At 52.3% G+C, this 19067-nt stretch overlaps 1 protein-coding gene across 1 annotated transcript in view; it reads right to left on the bottom strand.

Moving 5' to 3' along the window:
* Obscn (obscurin, cytoskeletal calmodulin and titin-interacting RhoGEF) overlaps positions 1–19067 on the bottom strand; it is a 148191-nt gene that overhangs the window by 26306 nt on the left and 102818 nt on the right. Inside the window, 21 exon segments of the mRNA XM_013015573.1 lie at positions 227–394; positions 4715–4828; positions 5366–5543; positions 5738–5896; positions 6047–6211; positions 6308–6424; positions 6803–6959; positions 7972–8145; positions 8554–8636; positions 8814–9014; positions 9696–9835; positions 10354–10470; positions 11268–11338; positions 11656–11716; positions 12208–12426; positions 12528–12626; positions 12853–12885; positions 13463–13660; positions 13867–13985; positions 14261–14339; positions 18572–18850. Of these exon segments, the coding sequence (XP_012871027.1) occupies positions 227–394; positions 4715–4828; positions 5366–5543; positions 5738–5896; positions 6047–6211; positions 6308–6424; positions 6803–6959; positions 7972–8145; positions 8554–8636; positions 8814–9014; positions 9696–9835; positions 10354–10470; positions 11268–11338; positions 11656–11716; positions 12208–12426; positions 12528–12626; positions 12853–12885; positions 13463–13660; positions 13867–13985; positions 14261–14339; positions 18572–18850 (2931 nt within the window).

A 19067-nucleotide genomic window follows, 5' to 3' on the forward strand; every position in this document is an offset into this window, starting at 1 on the left:
AGCACGGTGACAGAGATTCTGTGAGTAGAGCGGAGGAAGTGTTGAGGTCCTCCTTCACAGGTGCCTGTCCCGAGCCTGCAGGCAGGCTCTGGCTCAGATCAGCTGTCTACACCACCCTCTCGCCTGTCCCAGCCTCAAGCCTCGGCTGCAGCACCCCCCCTTCTCCAGAGGCTGCTGTTGTAGGCTGAGCAGAGTGGTCCCAAGCCCAGTCAGCCTCATTGCTCACCCTGCACCAGGATCTTTCCCAGAGTACTGGCACTGCCCGCGGCACTGGCCGCGAAGCACATGTACTGGCCAGAGTCCACGCCTGTCAAGTTATCCAAGATGAGGGCACATGAGCCATCAGGGTCTTCAATGAGGATGTGGTGAGGGTCCACCTCCACTGGCTTCCCATCTGCAAAGGAAAAGTGAGGGCTGTCACAAGAGTAGTAATCCTAAAGCCTGACTTTTTCAAGTACAAGAGTCTAGTCCAAGGCTGGTCCATTGACGGACAACTTGTATCTCTCAACATCTGTAGCACTATCTCTAGATGTCTGATCTCTCCTTTGGTTTCTAGCTCTCTATTTCTCCACCCAAACTTGTTTCTTTGTCTGTCCTGGGCTATCTCTGACCCTACCTGAATATGTCTCTAAATGCTGGTTTCTGTCTCTATGTCTCTAGTTGTCTTTGTCTCTGAGTATCTGCCATTCTGTGTCTCTCCATAAAGGGCACAGCCTAAACATGCCTTTGTCCAATTTGACAGTGGCTAGAAGCAGAGGCTGGACGGACAGGCCTCACCCCACAGAAACATCTCATGTACAGTCAGCTACGCAGCTACCCTGGCCTCCTTGGCAACTCCCAGAGACCGTGTCCTTGGCTCACAGGCTGTGGATGGACTCAGCTACTCTCAGTCCCTACCCAGCCAAGAACTTCCATGAACCACATGTCCTTCCTGCCTCTCCTCACCTATGCCCGACCTATCCTGCTGCCAGCTAGCCTTTACAGCTAGCCTCAGCACCCCAAACTCCCCCCAGACAAGTAAGGCTTGCTAACAGCTCAGTCCAAGCCTTAGTGCCCACCTGCCTTGTGGTCCCTCTCTCAAGTCACACTCTCCTGCTTTCTCTCTCTCTCAGCTTGAGTCCTGGCTTCATCAGCCCTTCCTCCGTAGCCAGTGCTTCACCTTCTCCATCTATGGAGCCCCTGCTCCGAGGCACAGAGCCGTTCTGCTCGTCCCTCCCTAGCGACCACCTTTTCCCTAGCAACCAAGGAGCACCAGGTGCCACCCATCCTTTAAACATCGGTAGTGGTATGTAAATATATTTGAGGATGGAAATTACAAAGTATAATAAATAAAAGATGGATGAAAAATTCTGCACTAAGTCTGTCTGGTATGAACACCCCAAACATCACTGACCACACATCCTTCCTGGGAGACGCAGAGGGAGGAGCAGACACTCGCTGTGGAGGACCCCTTCCCCACCCCCAAATGCTGAAATGTACAACATATTCTAACGGTTCTGGCTGTGGTCCCCAATCCAGAGGGACATTAAGCCTTTTCACAACCATCCACGACGCAGAGACCACCAGCAAAAGCTTCCACTTTAACTGTTCTGCTGGAGAGAGGCATCCAAGCCACCAACCTACACAATGTTGTTATAAGCAGGGAGCCCTTTGTGTGCTGAGGTGAATGAATGGTCTAAAGACCCAAACCACATTCACATGACAAAGACGCCAGCACAGGCTCAAGAGGCTGTTCTAGGAATCTCCAAGGACTCAGCAACTCTGAGCTTCAATGCCTTCTGACATCTAGTTTCTGAGGAACATCTTTCTCAAATGCTCTGATGTAAATGCTGCACGCTCCACCAGCAAGGATGGCTTAGAAGCCTAAGATTCAGGGCCTGTTCTCCTATGTGGGCAAAGTCATAATAACCTTTGTCCCTCGGGTCCCCTCCCAGCCACAGGAGGACGAACACCTCACAGGACGCTTTGAGTACTGGGGCCACATGGCCCCATCTGAGTCTTTCACTTGGTCTACCCATCAGGCAGTTCTGTGTAGGGCCCAGGCCAATTTCTGGGCTCTATAGTAACAGTTCCTTGTAGCTCTGCTGTGGTTTAGAGCTGGTGTGAATGCAGCCCCTAAAGGTCTGTGCACTGGAGCATACTTAGTTTTCTGTATGTAATGTGAGGTGGTGGGATCTCACAAGGTGGGGACAAGGGGAAGTGGATGGGGTCCCTGGGGCACTCCTCTTGGAAGAGATCGATGCTGGTTGCCAGGAGTAAGTCAGCTCACAAAAGCAAGTTGCTGTAAGAGCCAGCGCAGCCCAAATTCCTCTTGCTTACTGTCTCGCTATGACTGCTCTCTCCCTCACACTTTCCCACGTGACACTTTGGAGCATCACACTGTGATGTGGCCACGCCAACTTCACCAGATTAGCACCAGATTTCTCAGCCTCTCAACTCTGCAAGAAATCTCTTTACTTTTGAAAGAACCCAGACTCAGGCATTTTGTAAGAGTAACATAAAAATGGAATCTTCAGCTTTATCAGGAGTTCTCATGGTCTTTAGCAAATTCCCGATTTCTGTAACTATTCTACCAATGGCAGCTTCTGGCAATAGGGGGTATCCCATGGGACTCAGGCCCTGTCCTGTTCTTGATGCAGCCACCAGACATGTCATTTTTGAAAAATCAGCCCTTTGCACGCAACAGAACTTGGGTGACACAAGACTCCTGATACACTGAGGCCCATGACCCTCGCTGGGCTCCATTCTGAGGGAAGTGAGCAAGGGCCCAGCTGGCTTTGTTCCAATGGCTTCTCCCTTCCACTCTTGATGCAGAGCTGCTGGCTCCAAGTGGAGATTCTTGCAGCTCTACCACCATGTGGACTTGGATCATGCATCGTCCAGTTAAGCTGAAACCCAGTGGTACACACGGGCTGCTAGCTACCCAAGCAAAGCACCACCAGGGGAGAGGTGGGGTCCCGGGCTCAGCAGTGAGCTCACTGGAGTTCTTACGGCTCTGAGCCATGTTAGTCTCCATCGTGAATAGTGTGTGTGTGTGTGTGTGTGTGTGTGTGTGTGTGATAGTCTTGCTCACTTGACCTGGTATAAATAGCTCAGACATTAGGTTTGCTACTTAAGCTGGTTGCTATTAACCAACAAGTTAACTCCATGCCTTGTTGGGCTCAGGATGCTGATGGGGGACACAACTGCTCCCCCATACTCTCACAGCCGCCTGCTTGTACCACCATTGTTCCTGTGGGGAGCCACTCAAGTATAGTAAAGACTCAGTACAGCCCAAAAGAAAAACAGTAGGTAACTTTGGCCCACGGCTCCTTGGATGACCTCAAGCCTTAGAATATCCTGGCTGGCAAGAGTCTCTTGATTTTTTATTTATTTATTTTGCCAGTCATGGGGCCTGAACTCTGGGCCTAAGTGCTATCCCTCAGCTCTTCAGCTCAGGCTAGCACTCTACCAGTTGAGCCACAGTACCACTTCCGGTTTTCTGGTGGTTTATTGGAAATAAGAGTTTCACAGACTGGGCTGGGAAGGTGGCTCAGTGGTAGAGCGCTTGCCTTGCATGCATGAGGCCCTGGGTTCAATTCCTCAGCACCACATAAGCAAAAAGAAAAAAGCCGAAAGTGGCGCTGTGGCTCAAGTGGTAGAGAGCTCACCTTGAGCTGAAGAGCTGAGGGACAGCGCCCAGGCCCAGAGTTCAGGCCCCACAACTGGACCCAGAAAAAAAAACAAGAGTTTCACAGACTTTCCTGCGCGGGCTGGCTTTGAATCACAATCCTCAGATCTCAGCCTCCTGTGTAGCTAGGATTACAGGCGTGAGCCACCAGCACCTTGCTGTCTCTTGATTTTTCTAGGGGGCTTGGACTACAGATTTTCGGAAGGGCCTCAGGATCAGGCAGTGTCAACTTCCTATTACTTTATCAACTTTATAATGTCTTCATATTTAACAGTATTTGTGGCAGGGCCTCTGGGCCGTGTGTAACGGCTTGACTTTAGGAAGGGCTGCAGGCATTCATACACACAGCTAGTCCCCAGGTAAAAGACTCAAAGTAAGGCTTGGTGAGCTACGTAGGTGGCAACCCTTCATGTGTGTCACATACTGTTACTAGGGTGGGTGGTGCCAGTTTCAGGACTCAGCTGGGAGGAGAAATTGGAAGCTTAGACTTGGGGATGTCTGGACCCTGCCCAGGAGCCTTCTTTCCTCTCAGTGACTTTAATCTGGGTCTTTCTGTTGCAATAAATGATCTTTATAACAGCTTTTCAGAGTTCTCAGCCCTTTGAGTGGATGATTGAACCTCATGGTACTCCCCAGGTCGGCCTGTTAACCTGTCCAGGGTACTGTTCCCACTTAGGAGTGAGCGGTTGGTGTCTCCATCTTTGCTCCACACAGGCTTGTGGCTGCCTGGCAGCTCTTCAGACTCACCACCTCAGAGCCTGTCCTTATCCGCCACTCTCTTCCCTTGCCTTTCTCATTTCCCTGGGTACCTGACCTTACATCATGAGCTCATCTGTCCACCACCTGTCCCCCACCCAACCAGCTCCAGCTCCAGCTCCCGGACTAGGCCTGGCCTGTCCCCAACTCACATCCCAGACCCTGCTTATCGGACCTCACTCTATCCTCATCCCATACACAGCCTGTTTCTCTCCAGTCCCTCCTCCCAATTTCAGGGCCAGCACCCTTGAGGGTGAGGCTAGGGACTCCCTTGGCCCAGGGGTGTACCTTTATACCAGCTGATGATAGGTTTAGGTGTGCCGGTCACACGACAGGCCAACTTGACTGTCTCACCCAGCTCAGCTGTGCAGTCGGCCAGCTCCTCTTCAAAGTCTGGAGAACCTGAGGACCACACAGGAGGCCTCTGAATGGTCTTTGTGTGAGGTGTGCCCTTGAATATATCCTGACAGGCTGGATATGGCTGCTTCCCTCCAGGATCCAGGGGGAGTGAGGGTAGCTAGGTATGTACTGGGGATGGTGGAGATCATGAAGAAGACCCTGTTTTGGTTGAGGCAGTAAATTCAGAGGCAAGATCCCTCACTCTCCTGTCACGGAGCCCTGCTGTGCTGTGTCTTCACTGTGTTGCCCAAGTGCTCCCTACCTGGGCCAGGGACATCCACATGCTGTTCAACTCCCATCCTCTGAGGCCCCCAGCACTGTCCTCCACCCAGAACTGACCACGGAGGGAACAGAACCATCTGTCCTAGAAACCCTGCCATCTCTACAAGCCCACTGGGGTACTGGGCCAAAGACTGTGCTACCTGAACACTCAGTCTTGGGGGGTCCTATGACCTGGGTGCCACCCAGAGACAGATAGGATTAAAGCCACATGTCCTTCCCCAGCCATCAGGCCTGCCCCCCCAAAAAACCAACACTCACGCCACACTGGCAGGGCCAAGCGCTGCTGGATGCCAGAGATCTCCTTCACCCAGGAATTTTTGATGATGACGGTCCGTGCTTGCAGCAGGTATTTGCGCACCGAGTCCTCCCGCTCATGCCACACCTCAAAGGCACGGTCATCCCCCTCTACCTGGTCATTCAGGTCGATGCTGCTCAGCTGTGGGTGGGGAGAACGAGGACTGACCATCTCCTGGGCATGCCAGGTCTCGATGGCCGTGCCCAGACCACCCAGGCACAGTGACTACAGGTCTGGCCCCTAGCATCCATCCTGGAGACCGAGGGACAGACAGACCTCCCCTCACCCACCCATCTGCCCGTCAGAGCCCACAGCGGCTTCCGGCTCCCACAGACCTTCATCATGTTCCGGAACACATAGCTGAAGGTGTCCGTGCGAGAGTCTCTCCGGGGCTTGCAGATCACCAGGTGGTTGCGGAAGAGGAACACATGGCGGTTGTGGCCCTTCCAGGGCATCCGGGCCCCTGGTGCCCCCTCCCACACGATGAAGTGGCCCTAGGGGTGTGAGTGGGCAGGGGTTGGCCTGTGGCTGGCAGGGACCCATCCACAGTGCAAGACCTACCATCACCTAAGCCAGCACCCGCCCAAAGACATGCCCATCACGTGCCACCCGCCCTGTAGCCCCGCTGCCCCCCCCAGCCTGACCTGGCGGATGGGCTCTCCCAGGGCTTCTAGGGTGCCAGGGTAGTTCTCCATGAGGGACACATGCAGCTTGTTCTCAGCGCGCTGGGGCAGGGCTGACACCACCGCATAGGCCTGCTCCAGTAACGCGCAGTTCTGTCTGTTTCGGGCCTTGTTCCGGATCAGCTCCTGAGATGAGGGGCAGAGGGGCAGGACACCAGCTGACTCCAAGTCCAGATCTGTCCTCTGGCCCAGCCTGGACAGACCAGACATGGCTGTGCCTACCTTCAGCAGGGCCTGGTATTTCTGTATCCGCTCCACTGGTTGCTCCAGGTAGTGCTGAAGTGGGGGTGGGGGTGGCTGGGAGGGGTCCTTGGCTGACAGTGTCTCCTCTGTGTATTTCTGTGGGGGTCACGAGGGTGGGGCTTAGGCAGGAATCACCCTGAGCTGGAGGACAGGCTCCAGGGACCTCACAGACACCCCTGCACTGAGGTGATAGCTGCCATCACATCTGACAGGCAGTAGCACAGGGCTTAGGCAACTTAAGTGTGCAGCTGAAGAGCACAGAGCACTGGCTGCATTTCTCATTAAGTTAGAGCCCAAGGAGGGGTGGGCAGGGGGCAGGTGATGGAGAAGGTGAGGGAAGACGGACTTCAGACTTGGCTCCACACCTCAGATGGCCTTCAGGCAAAGGGACCTTCTGAGAGGGGCTGAGGGCAGCACCAAGGCCTGGGAGCAGGCGGGGTAGGGCAAACAGCCAGTAAGCCAGGTCCCGGGCACCTTGTAGAACTCCTGGACTGGTGAGCTGACAACCACAGACTCGGCTTGCACACGGCCCACCAGGAACTCAAGGTATTTCTCAAAGGCCTCTTGGTTCTTGATGAAGCACATGGCCACATCATCATCTGTGTCACAATGCGTCAGTTCCTGTAAAAAGCTGTTGTGATGGGGATGGGGTCAGGGCATCCACCCAGACTGGCTCTAGGTCCTCTCCTTTGGGAGAAGCTAGGCCCTGGGAGCGTGAAGTACAGTGTGTGCTGAATGTGTGTATGGATATGTGTGTACACTTCTACATGAGTTTAGACGTGTGGTAAGTACACTTCTACACATGTGTACATGCATGTGTGGGTGCACATACAGGCAGATGGATGCTGTGTGGATGTGTACATAAGGATGTACAGATATGAACAAACATACAAGCACAGCATGTATTATTATGTGCATTATGTGCATGTGTGTCATCTACACACCTTTGGGTGTGCATGGGGCAGGTATCTATGTGGGTGTTTGTGTGAGTGTTTGCATGCCTTGTGCATGCAAATTGCATGCGTGAGTGTGCAATAGCATAGAGGTGCATGGAGGCCTGCACACATGTCCAGATAAATATGCTTGTGTGTACAATGTATACACTGTATACATATCCACAGGTAAGCCTTGTGCATGCTGTTGAGTATATTGGTGTGTAATGTGGTGGCAGCACATGTACACATATACCCACATGCATGTAGGCCCACATGCAGTAGACATACGTGTGGGTTGTGCACATGCTAATCAGCAGAGGGGTACTCCAGGCCTTCCCGTGCCGGAGGCAGGTACAATCTGTGTTTCCTGGTAGGGGGTCTGCCTTGTGCAGAGACATGATTGGTGGACAGATAAAGTTGCCTCTTAACTCCTGCACACCTATCCATTAGGCCTGACCTGCAGCCTGCGTATGTATGTTCATGTTCATGTTATTTTTTTTAATCTGGGCACCTCTTTATTTTTTGTCATCTTTAAGGAGTTTCCATGTAACAATCTGTGAATTCAATGCATCTTGCTCGATGTCACCCCTTTCAACATCCACACGTCTGTCCCCTACCACCTCCTTCCCTTGTGCTTTTAACTGTGTAGGCTATATGGTGAGTTCTTGACCGCATTTCCCCCTCTCCTCATGCAGCCCACACACCTACCTGCTGTGGAAGTGGCTGATGTCCTGCACATTTCTGAAGATGACGGTCTTCTGGCTGGCCACAGCAGCAGGCACGTGTGGACTGCGGTCCAGATGCTGCATGTGGTGGCTCTGCAGAAACTGTAGCTCACCAACAAAGGCCTGCTCTGAACTCAGCAGCTCCTGGATGACAGAGCTGGCAGGAGAGGCAACCATGAGTGGGACCTGGGAGCTCAAACAGCAGGCCCTCAGCAATGCTCCAGCAGAGCTGGCTCCCTGGTGGCCCACATCTCTCAGCTGCCAAATCAGAGCACCTCTTGCTATCTGCAGCCTATTACCAACTTCCAGAAAGGGGGTAAGAAGTCAAGAGAGAGAGATTGCTTTGTCCTCCATAAAACTGCTCTCTTTACCAGGAAGTGACCTGGTATGTTCCCAACAAGGAACTGGGGTGAGCTCAACTCCATCCCTGACAGAGGCTCATGTAGAATGAGTCACAGGCCCCACAAAAGCAGCAGGCTAGCATTCCAACCGGACTGGGGTAAGCAGTGGGTTTCTGTGAGTGATGGGCCAGGGCCAGCCAGGGGAAGTCCCACCAGACACTCACCTTAGCCTGGTCTTGTATTCACCTTCAGACACGGCCTCTCCAGGGAACTCAGGGGCTTCAGCGGGCCCCCATTCAGGCGACAGCTGGTCAGAAATAGGAGCTCGTCACAGATAGCCTGAGTGCTGCCCCTGCCCCTGCCCCTGCCAAGACCAGACTCCCATCTCTCAAACAGGGACAGCGATTTCAGAGTCCTCTAGGTCAGTGAACAAGGGGCACAGTACCCAAGGTTCACTTCTCTGCAACCCCAGCCACCAGGATACCTTGAGCCTCTTGTCCAGGTAGGCGGGTGACACCCAGCCCTGCCTCGAGGGGCTGGATTTGGTGGGCTTGGTGCGCACGAGCCAACGCAGGGGATGGGCTGAGTCGAGGACCTCCACATACTGGCCTTCCCGAAGTGTAATGGCCCCCTGCTCGGCCCCCAGGGGCAGGTAGTCAGCCGTCACCACGTAGATGTCAAAGATCTGACAGAGTAAGAATGGACAGTTGCCAGTCTCTAGCAGTCTCCAATGATTCTAGGGGTCTCCCAAATTCCCCAACAGTCTCCCCAAGAGCCCACAGAGGAGGGGAAGCCAAGTCAGGAGACCCAGGGAGGTGCTAGCCAGACCTGCCAACCCCAGCCTGCAGGAGGGAAGTGCAGGTCAGTCTGCACATGGTCTACCCCATGCATTGTGGAAGAGATGTGGAAGACCTGCCCTCTATCAATCACCCCAAGAGATGACTGCTCCCTCCTAGGTCTCCCAATTGGGGCTAGCTATACTTACCTTCTGTTGGTAGCTCATTACCTGCCTACCTGCCACTTTGAGCTCTAACAAGGAGCCTGGCACACAGGAGGCACAAGTGGAGGGAGAAGCGGAGGGAGGAATGATTCTGCCACAAAGCATGCTTCTGCAGGAACCCATGTGCAGATGACGGGTTCTCTGGCTCCCGGCTCCCATGTGCCATGGGAGGGGGTCTCCGTGCTCCCAGCCGAATGTGAATTCTTCTTCCCACCTCCCAAGGGCCCCATGGGGGACACCTGCTCACAGAGGTCCTGCCGGAGCGCCCCATAGAAGACCCTGCCCCGCCTCTCTCATCCCACACCATCTCTTCCAGGGGCTCAGGGCCCACTCCCACCCTGACCCCCGAAGGTGCCCCTCACTCACCTCGCCACGGGAGTCTCCGTCCTCTGACTCGGAAGAAGACTCCTGGACGCTGGAGGAGGGCCTAGACCGGCCGTGCCGTGGGGAGGCGGACGGGGTCTTGGACTCCTCGTCACTGTCACCCCCAGGCACCTGGAGCTTGGCTGTGAGAACGGGGTTGTGACATCCAGGGTGCTGCCTGGTTGCACGCCAGTTCCCAGGGTGAAGGAGCCGGGGGACCCAGGCCCAACCCCCAGCATGAATGAGGGTGCTCCATCACCCAGCCACCTGCTTCTCTCTCCCCTCTCCCTCCCTCCCTCCCCCACCTCTCATACACACACACACACACCTCTCACACACACAGACATACACACACACACACAGACAGGCACATGCACACACGCGCACACACACACCTCTCTCTCTCACAAACACACACAGACACACACACAGACACAGACACACACAGACAGACACACACAGACACAGACACACACAGACACAGACACACACAGACAGACAGGCACACACACACGCACACACACACACACACACCTCTCTCTCACAAACACACACAGACACACAGACACACACACACACACAGACAAAGACACACACAGACAGACAGGCACACACACACACGCACACACACACACACACGCACACACACACTGGCCCTCACCCTGTGTGATTTTGGCGGACACCATCTCTGTAATCTGGGAAGTCAATTTCTGTAGGAACTCCTCTGTGCCCACCTCAGCAAGAGACAGGTGACCCCGGGCCTCTTCTGCTGCCAGATCTCCTGAGGGAGCAAAAGCAACACACAGGCATCTGTGCATTCTTAGGGTGTTTGCTGGATGTCCCCCATGCTGCAGGCACATCCCTGGTTCTGGGGGCCTCAAAGGCAGCATGGAGACCTGGCTTCCCCCATGGGATGCCACCTGACACGGAGACCAGAAGATTGAGTTTGCTGGCTGGGTAGGGGGCCAGCAAGGTCTAGCCAGATGAAAAAATCACATTGTTTCGTGGGGGGGGGGGGTCTGAGCCCATGAGCCAATGGGACTGAGAACAAGAGGAAGCAGGTCTGGATAGAGAGGGAAGTAGATGACCAGAGCACAGGAGACACAGATGAGGGACCGTGGAGCACCCAGTAGGAGACTAGGCAATAATCGCAGGAATAGCCAAGGGGCTACATTCTCGGGACAGGAGGTAGCCAGAAGACAGCGGACAAGGCCAAGGCCGGCAGGAGGCTGGCATGGCTACAGGAAGAGGGTAGATTTCTGGGGACAGACTGAGCAGGAGTCAGACTCAGTTCGCCCACTGTGGGAGAAGCCTGAAGCACGGGGCCCAAGGTAAGTCTGTGCCTCCTCATCGCAAGATGCCTAATGACCCAGCCCCCACAGCCCACCGGACAGACACTGTGCCAAGGCCTGGGCTGCCCCTCAGGGCCCCACAGGCCCTCAGACCCCAGAGGTCAACAGAACCTCCAATTCCCTCTAAAGCTCGGAGTTTGTCTACCCAGCTCTGCTCTGAGCAGCCTTCTCCAAACCCCACTCAGACTCGCGGGAGTGCTCAGAGCACCTGTATTCTCCGTACCTTTTTTCTGCCCAGCCAGCTCAGTGAAACCTGCAGACTCTGACATGTGGGCCGAGATAGCATGGGTTGTCCTGAGGGGAAAGAGGGGTTCTGAGAGGCTTGAGTGGGAGCGCCTGAGAGTGAAAGAGTCTGAGGGTCATGTGCCAGGGGTCTCACACCACAGGCTCCATACTGGAAGGATTCTGGGAAAGCCTTCATTTTACAACAGGGAAATGGAGTCATGGAGAGGAAGGCAGTATGCACAAACTCCATGGTATCTGAGGGGAGGATCTGGCTGTACTGTAGGACAGGGTGCTCCCTCGGGAGTATGGCTGCCCTGTGCCCCGCTCCTGGGCCTCCTCCATGGGTGTCCCTGCCAGGGGGCCTGGTGGGGGCAGCCTCCACTCACCCCTGCAGGAAAGTGGAAATGAGAGCTTCCTTCACTTTCTCTTGCTCCTCTTCCTTGGGCACTATCAGGAGAGTGGGTGAACCATCAGGATGAGGTCCTGGACCTCATGCACTAGATTCTAGGTCCAGACCCTACCTGGGTTGTGTGGGCTGCTGTGGGGTCCTGAACATACCCATTCCCTCTGACCCTCCAAAGACACTGTGCCTGAGCCACCACCCTGCCCCACTCTCGGCTCACGGAGCAGCACTAGATAGGATGAGGAATGGGAGTGTAGTCTTGAAGGGCAGCCTTCAGAGGGACTGAGCGAGGCTCGTGAGCAGAGGGCCCTCCGTCAGCTGCACAGGGCAGGGTGAACACAAGGTCCTGCAGGACTAACGGCTCTGGCTTGCTCTGTGGGTTTTGCCAGCACTGGGAGAGGATGAGAGGAGATGGGAGAGGGGTCTGCAGGAGGTCCCACCCCAGGAGCTGGTAAAGGAGGCTTCAAAGCTGTTCCATGTCTAATTCCATGCCCCAAGACCAATGCAATCACCCACCCCCAGCCACCTTACTCACAGCCCGAGACATGCAGACTGGCAGAGCAGAGTGCCTGGCCAGCGGCGTTGGTGGCAATGCACGTGTAGGTGCCCTGGTGCTGCCGGCCCACATCCAACAGCACCAGGCTGTGCTGCTGGGAAGAACTGGCCATGGTGTAGCCTGGTGTGCTGGGGCTAATCCACAGCACACCTCTCTCCGCCTCCTCCTTGAGCCAGTGAACAGCTGGAGCTGGGTGGCCTGTGGATGAGAGGATCCAGTGGGCATGTCCTCACCAAGGATGGACAGGGGCTCCAGGGGTGAGGTGCTGCCTACCACTCTCTGTGAGGTGATGGCCTTACCTTCTACCTTCACTGAAAATGTGATACTGGAACCCCTCTTCACTTTCTTGGGGGTGAACCGTTCCAGGATCCGGGGTGGCACCAGTTGTTCATGTGCATCTGGAAGGCATAGCCTGTGGGTACCCGCTGGAACTACCCACAGCCCTCTACGGCTCCTGGGAGACCCTCAGGAGGACTTCTGCATCCTGCAGGCTCAGGACGCCTCATGTCGCCCCTCTGACCGGCAGCCTCCTGCCCATACCACCACTGCCAGCCCCAGGGACATCCACCCTGCCCTCGGCACCTATGGTTTGCTGCCCTCTCTTGCCATCTGGGTCTGTATTACCTGATGCTGATTTCTCGTCTGGCTCATCGGGGCCTGAAAGAAACAGGAGGAGTGAAGCACCCGGTAGAAGAGGTACACGCACAGGTGTCCCTCTCCTAGGCTCTGTACATAATGCCATGTCCATCCTAATGGCCCTGCCCATTGAGCGTGGGGCTGAGGCCGCTCCATCCACGGGCAAGGCCTCTAGATCCTTGATTGAGTGCTCATGCAAGCAGCAGTGGTATCACACACTCAGGAACGCAATAGGCATGTGGCCACATGGGCCAGACACAATGCGACAACTCGCCACCCCCCTCATCCCCACTGGGACTCTGGAGCCTTGCTCTGATGACAGGGCAGGTTTGGGTCAAGCTTGGCATTGGCTTTCAGTGCTCAAGATCTTTTGGAAAATAAAAGAAAATGTGGATTTGTCTCCCCAAGTCAGCTTCTGCGCAGTGTGCTTCTATAGAGATGCGCACACTTGATCCCTTGGGTCTAGGAACCCTGAGCTCCTAACCTTGAAGGGCAAGCTTCTGGACACTTGTGAGAGTCCACTGGGGTAATGACCAAGGGGTCCTGACTCCAGGTCTGATGGGGCAGGGCTGGACAGTCAGCCCCAGTGGACACTCACCTTGGACCAGCAGCTGGGCAGATGAGTAGGCTGCACCCACAGCATTGCTGATGTAAGCCGAGTATTGGCCGGCGTCCTCCCGAGTAACTGAGACGATCTCCAGTGTATGCAAGGACTTCTTGTCAGTCATGCGGATGTGGGCGGATGTTGTGAGGGGCTGGCCGTCTTTGAACCAGTACAGTCTTGGGGCTGGGTAGCCTGCAGCCAACAGAGGGGAATGGTCAGACCAGAGCTCTCACTCAGTGGGAGACAAAAGTCCAAAGAAGACCACAGGGTGCTCACCCGGGCAGTAGGCACATGTGACCCCCAACTTGCTGCTGGTTAGGGTACCCTCCTAACTGTGGCTTATGGAGGCTCTTGGTCTCTGTCCCATCATGGCGGCTGCCCCACAACCAACCCCTTACCTTTCACTTTGAGTTGGAACTTGGCCAGGCGTGTGCCAGGAGCCACCTGGACGTCTCTCAGCTCCTCTGTCACCTGGGGGAGCTGCCCCTCATCCGACTCAGTTCCCTCTTGTTCCCGGCTGACAAGAAAGACAAATCATGGGGCAGCTATTAGGGGACCAGTAACAGGGCAAGGGTAGGAGGGCTCTTCTGGAGTACATGTCAGACATGGATTGATTTTGAAGTTCCCTGTCTGCTAAACTGAAAGGTACAGGGACAAAGTTCCAGGGCCTGGTAGACGCTTGGAGAACTGGCTCATCAGTCCAAAGCCCATCCCATCAGCCCAGCATGGCCACTTCCCCAGAGTGTCGGGATTACCAGTCACTGAGCTCTGCTGTTGCTAAGGGGGTCCTACCTGGACAGGTATCCCTGGGCGCTGAAGTACGATGAGGTCTCTGTAGCATCTGCTGCAGTGTCATAGTCTGTGCTTGTCACTGGGGAAGGAAGGACACGCTGGAGCAAGGCCTGCCGCTCCTCTGCCTAGGCGCTGACCTTGAACCAGGACCACCTCAGCCCTTGACCACGAGGTTCTAACTGTCCAGCCTTATTGGGCATCACTTACACTCGAAAGTCAGGAGGGCAACAGCTGTACTGTACCCTACTGGACTTGGGGCTGTTTACTGGCCCCATATTTCTAGGCCTGTAATAAACCAAAAGCCTCTCTGACTTAAAGCATGGTAAATAGCACATGATTTGGAATCTTCGTAAATGGCAATGACAGTGGAAAAACATTATGGTTTATCCTACAGAACCATGAGGAATAAAATAGATATTGGCCTCTAGACCAACAGCTATGCCTGGCACCAATGGCTCACACCTACCTGTAATACTAACTACTCAAGACGCTAAGGTCTGAGGATCTAGGTTTGAAACCAACTTGGGCAGGAAAGTCCGTCAAACTCTTAACTCTAACTACCAACTTCAAAAAAGAAGTGGAGCTATGGCTCAAGTAGTAACCTTAATATATGTCTAGGATAGTCCTAGCAGATGACCAGAATAGCTCAATTGATATGTACATATGACCATATAAGATGAGGCTAACTGAAATAAAGTCTAAGATATGGACACAAGAGGTTTTTCATTGTTGTTCTTGTTTTAATGTACTACATGATTTCTTTTTTCTTTTGTCTTTTTCCCCCTATGGTTTATATTGTCCTTTGTATTTGATTTTGGTGCCCTGGGTATTGTATATGAATTAGGGAAGGGTGAGACAAAGGACAAAGGGCAAACCAATGCAACAGTGATACAAGACAATACGTTGGAAACGAACTGTACAACTTGGGAGGAGGATGTGGGGAGGGAAATGGGAGAAAATGAGGGAGGGGATAACAAGTTCAACAAGAAATGACTTACTGCCTTATGTATGTAACTGTAACCCCTCTGTACATCACCTTGACAATAAAAGTAAACTAAAAAAAAATCAACTAAGGGACAGTACTCAGACCCTAAGTTGAAGTCCCAATACGGGTATGTGATAGAGACTTGGACTTCTAGCCACAATAGAGCAAGAGAGATTGAATTTATCCGCTGTCAAATGACTGAATGTGCTCCCCACAAAAACTCATATATCAAAATATCAACCCAAAAGAGATTGGGCTTTGGGAGATGATCACATCGAATGGCGGAGTCTCATGAATGGATCAGTGTCCTTATAAAAGGGAACCTGTCTACTACCGTCTTTCTTCCCTGTTCTTACATGACACTATATTCTTTCCTGTAGACTACCTAACCTACTATCAGTCTCATTCACTGTTTCTCACCTCTTGTACTACTTAAATAAATACAAAAAAGCTAAAATGTTTAAATCCACAGAATAGAGCTTTACTGTCTTTGCTAGTTCTAACATATGAGTAGGTGTAGATTGACTGAGTAGATTAATCTACACATTACAGGTTATTTTTTCCTGTCTCTTTACGAGCCTGTGTATTTTTGGTTAACTATCTTGACATTGTGGATTTTACCTTATGGAAACCTAGATATGTGATCTTTCTTTCTCTCTTTCTTTCTCTCTCTCTCTCTTTTTTTTTTTTTTGGTCCAGTCGTGGGGCCTGAATTCTGGACCTGGGTGCTGTCCCTCAGCTCTTCAGTTCAAGGCTAGCGCTCTGCCACTTGAGCCACAGCTTATGTGGTGCTGAGGAATCAAACCCAGGGCCTCAGGCATGCAAGGCAAGCGCTCTACCACTGAGCCACCTTCCTAGCCCCTTTCTCTCTTTCTTTCTTTCTTTCTCTCTCTCTTTCTTTCTTTTTTTTGGTAGGTCGTGGGGCTTGAACTCTGGGCCTGCGCGCTTTTCAGCTCAAGTTTAGTGCTCTACCCCTTGAGCCACAGGGCCACTTCCGGTTTTTCCCTGAGTGGTTTACTGGAAATAAGAGTCTCATGGGGTTTTCTTGTCATGCTGGCTTTGAAGCACAATCCTAAGATCTCAGCTTCCTTAGTAGCTAGGATTACAGGCGTGAGCTACTGGTGCCCAGCTGATTTGTGATATTTCTAAAATACAAAATATTTATAAGACATACAATAATAAGACTGTCAGGACCAGATCCCGTATGCACAGTGGCTCTCTGAGCGCAGAATTCTAGCCACCGGAACAGTGAGAAAGTTAGTTCTTTACAAGGCATCCAATCCATGTTATGTTGTTGTAACAGCCTTAACCAAGAACACTCCCACCTGAAGCAACAACAAGAACAAAAACACTACCACAAGAACCTAGATAAATATAAAAGTGTTTTTGTAAGTCTTGTCATTAGGCAAGTGGGGGACAATAATGGTTTAATTATAGGGACTATAAGCAAAACCTATCATTTATCTAGCTTTAATGACAAGCAAAATCTTTCGTTTCTCCAGCTTTCTGTACTGTTTCCAGGTCTAGGAGGGAAAATGGAGGCAAAATCAGGGGAATTCCATGAGTTCTGAGTCCTGGGCAACCTTGGCAGCAGAGTTCACAGGACCGTGCCAGAAAAGAGAAAACTGTGCAGGCAGGACTCGCCATCATTTAGCAGGTAGTGATTAGCAGATTCATGAGAGAAGACACATCTGAATGGTCAGAAGGAAACAGTGCCAGGAACAATGCCTGTTTTCTCCAGTCACCGTAGAAAAACTCACAGCACACATGGTTCTAGTTTCTCAGAACTCTGTGCCTCAGAAGTGGGGAATAATTAGCCCTAGACTGAGCCCTACTCTAGACTCACCTAACAAATCATAAAGGCTCAAATTGTTTCCTAGGAACTAACTGCATCCCAAAACACAGCTGAAGATCTGTAGAACACAAACTAAGATCATCAGCCATGCAAAGAGGCAAGAAAACAAGATGCACATGGTAGAGAAGAATCAATCAATCAAAACCAACCCACAACTGACCATGACAGTAGAACTTGCAGAGGAGGACATAAAAACAGTTATTAGAACTGTACTCTTTTTTTTTTTTTGGCGGTTGTGGGGCTTGAACTCTGGGCCTGGGCGCTGTCCCTCAGCTCTTCAGCTCAAGGCGAGCACTCTACCACTTGAGCTACAGCGCCACTTCTGGTTTTCTCATGGTTTATTGGAGATAGGAGTCTCACGGTCTCTCCTGCCTGGGCTGGCTTTGAACTGCGATCTTCAGATCTCAGCCTCCTGAGTAGCTAGGATTACAGGCGTGAGCCACCGGCGCCCGGCATTAGAACTGTATTCTATATGTTCAAAAAGTAGATGATCTATATTACCAAGACTCAAGAACTTCTAGAGATTAAAAAATAATATAGTCAGCGCCGGTGGCTCACGCCTATAATCCTAGCTACTCAGGAGGCTAAGATCTGTGGATCGAGGTTCAAAGCCATCCCGGGCAGGAAAGTCCGTGAGACTCTTATCTCCAATAAACCACTCAAAAAAAAAAACCCAGAAGTGGTGCTGTGGCTCAAGTGGTAGAGTGTTTGAACTGAAGAGCTGAGGGACAGTGCCCAAGCCCAGAGTTCAAGCCCCATGACTGACCAAAAATAAATAAATAAATAAATAAGAAAGAAAGATAGGTGGGATTAATAACAAAGTTAGATATTACAAAGTAGTGTACCTAAGAACATAGTAAATAAGGATAAAATAAAAGGAAAAAGAAATTTTAAAAAGAGTACTGGGTATACAGCTCAGTGGTAAAATGCCTGCTTGGTATGCATAGATCCTAAGGTTTGAAAGCTCCGACTCCTCATCAAGGTTTGATCTGATTGGCTAGCAGTCACCACCCTGAAGCTACTTTGGAAACCTTCAAGAGTCACCTCATGAGAACTGAAGCTGTGCCCTGTACCTGGGCATCCCAAGGACTTAGAATCTCTGTACGAGCAATCAGGAGTAAAGATCACATAGATTTTTTAAAGACCATAGCATCAATCAATCATTATCTCTACACTTCTATTGAGAGGTTTTCCAGTGAAGCCCCTGGAGGTCTCCCAAGAAAAGTTTCAATGGAGTGGCTGGGGAAGGCTAGGTCATCTCCCCTTCAAAACCTTTTGGGCCTCTTTCCAGCTGATACACCTCTGACAGACAGACATGAGGTCCTTGTACCACTTCACCCTAACCGTTCTTGAGACTCTCGTCCTGGCCCTTGCTCCCAGAAAAGTCTCCTCTTCACCGGCCACAAGACATCAAGGCTCCCTATCTCCCTTGCCACCAACCTCTAGCCCAGCTCAGGAGAGCAGTACTCACAGTCCACACGGAGCTCAGCCTTGGTAGAAGAGACCCCCACACTGTTCTCAGCCAGGCAGCGGTAGACACCCATGTCTGCAGGCACCACAGCTGTGATGATGAGCTGATGACCACCCTGCTGGTCCTCATTGATCATATAGTGGTCATCCTCCTCCAGCAATTTCCCATCCTTGAACCAGCGCACACTAGGCACCGGCTGGCCTGTGACCATACAGTCGAAGCTCACAGGGTAGCCATCCTGTACTTCTTGGTTCTGCAGCTGGGTCAGGAACACTGGGGCTGGGACAGACAAGCAGGGCATGCCACATTAGCCTTGATCATGCCAATCACACCTACAACCACAAGCTTCCACCAGACCGGAAGTCTGGTGCAAGTGTTCATTTGAGTGTTGAGACCCTGTCTAATAACCCCACCCTGAATCTTGCCAGCTCAGTCTACCCTATTCCCATTTTCTAAGCTTGCTTCCAAAGCCACTAAGCAAGAAGGATGGAGAAAC

The sequence above is a fragment of the Dipodomys ordii genome, unplaced genomic scaffold (assembly GCF_000151885.1).
Source record: "Dipodomys ordii isolate 6190 unplaced genomic scaffold, Dord_2.0 Scaffold27, whole genome shotgun sequence".
NCBI lineage: Eukaryota > Metazoa > Chordata > Mammalia > Rodentia > Heteromyidae > Dipodomys > Dipodomys ordii.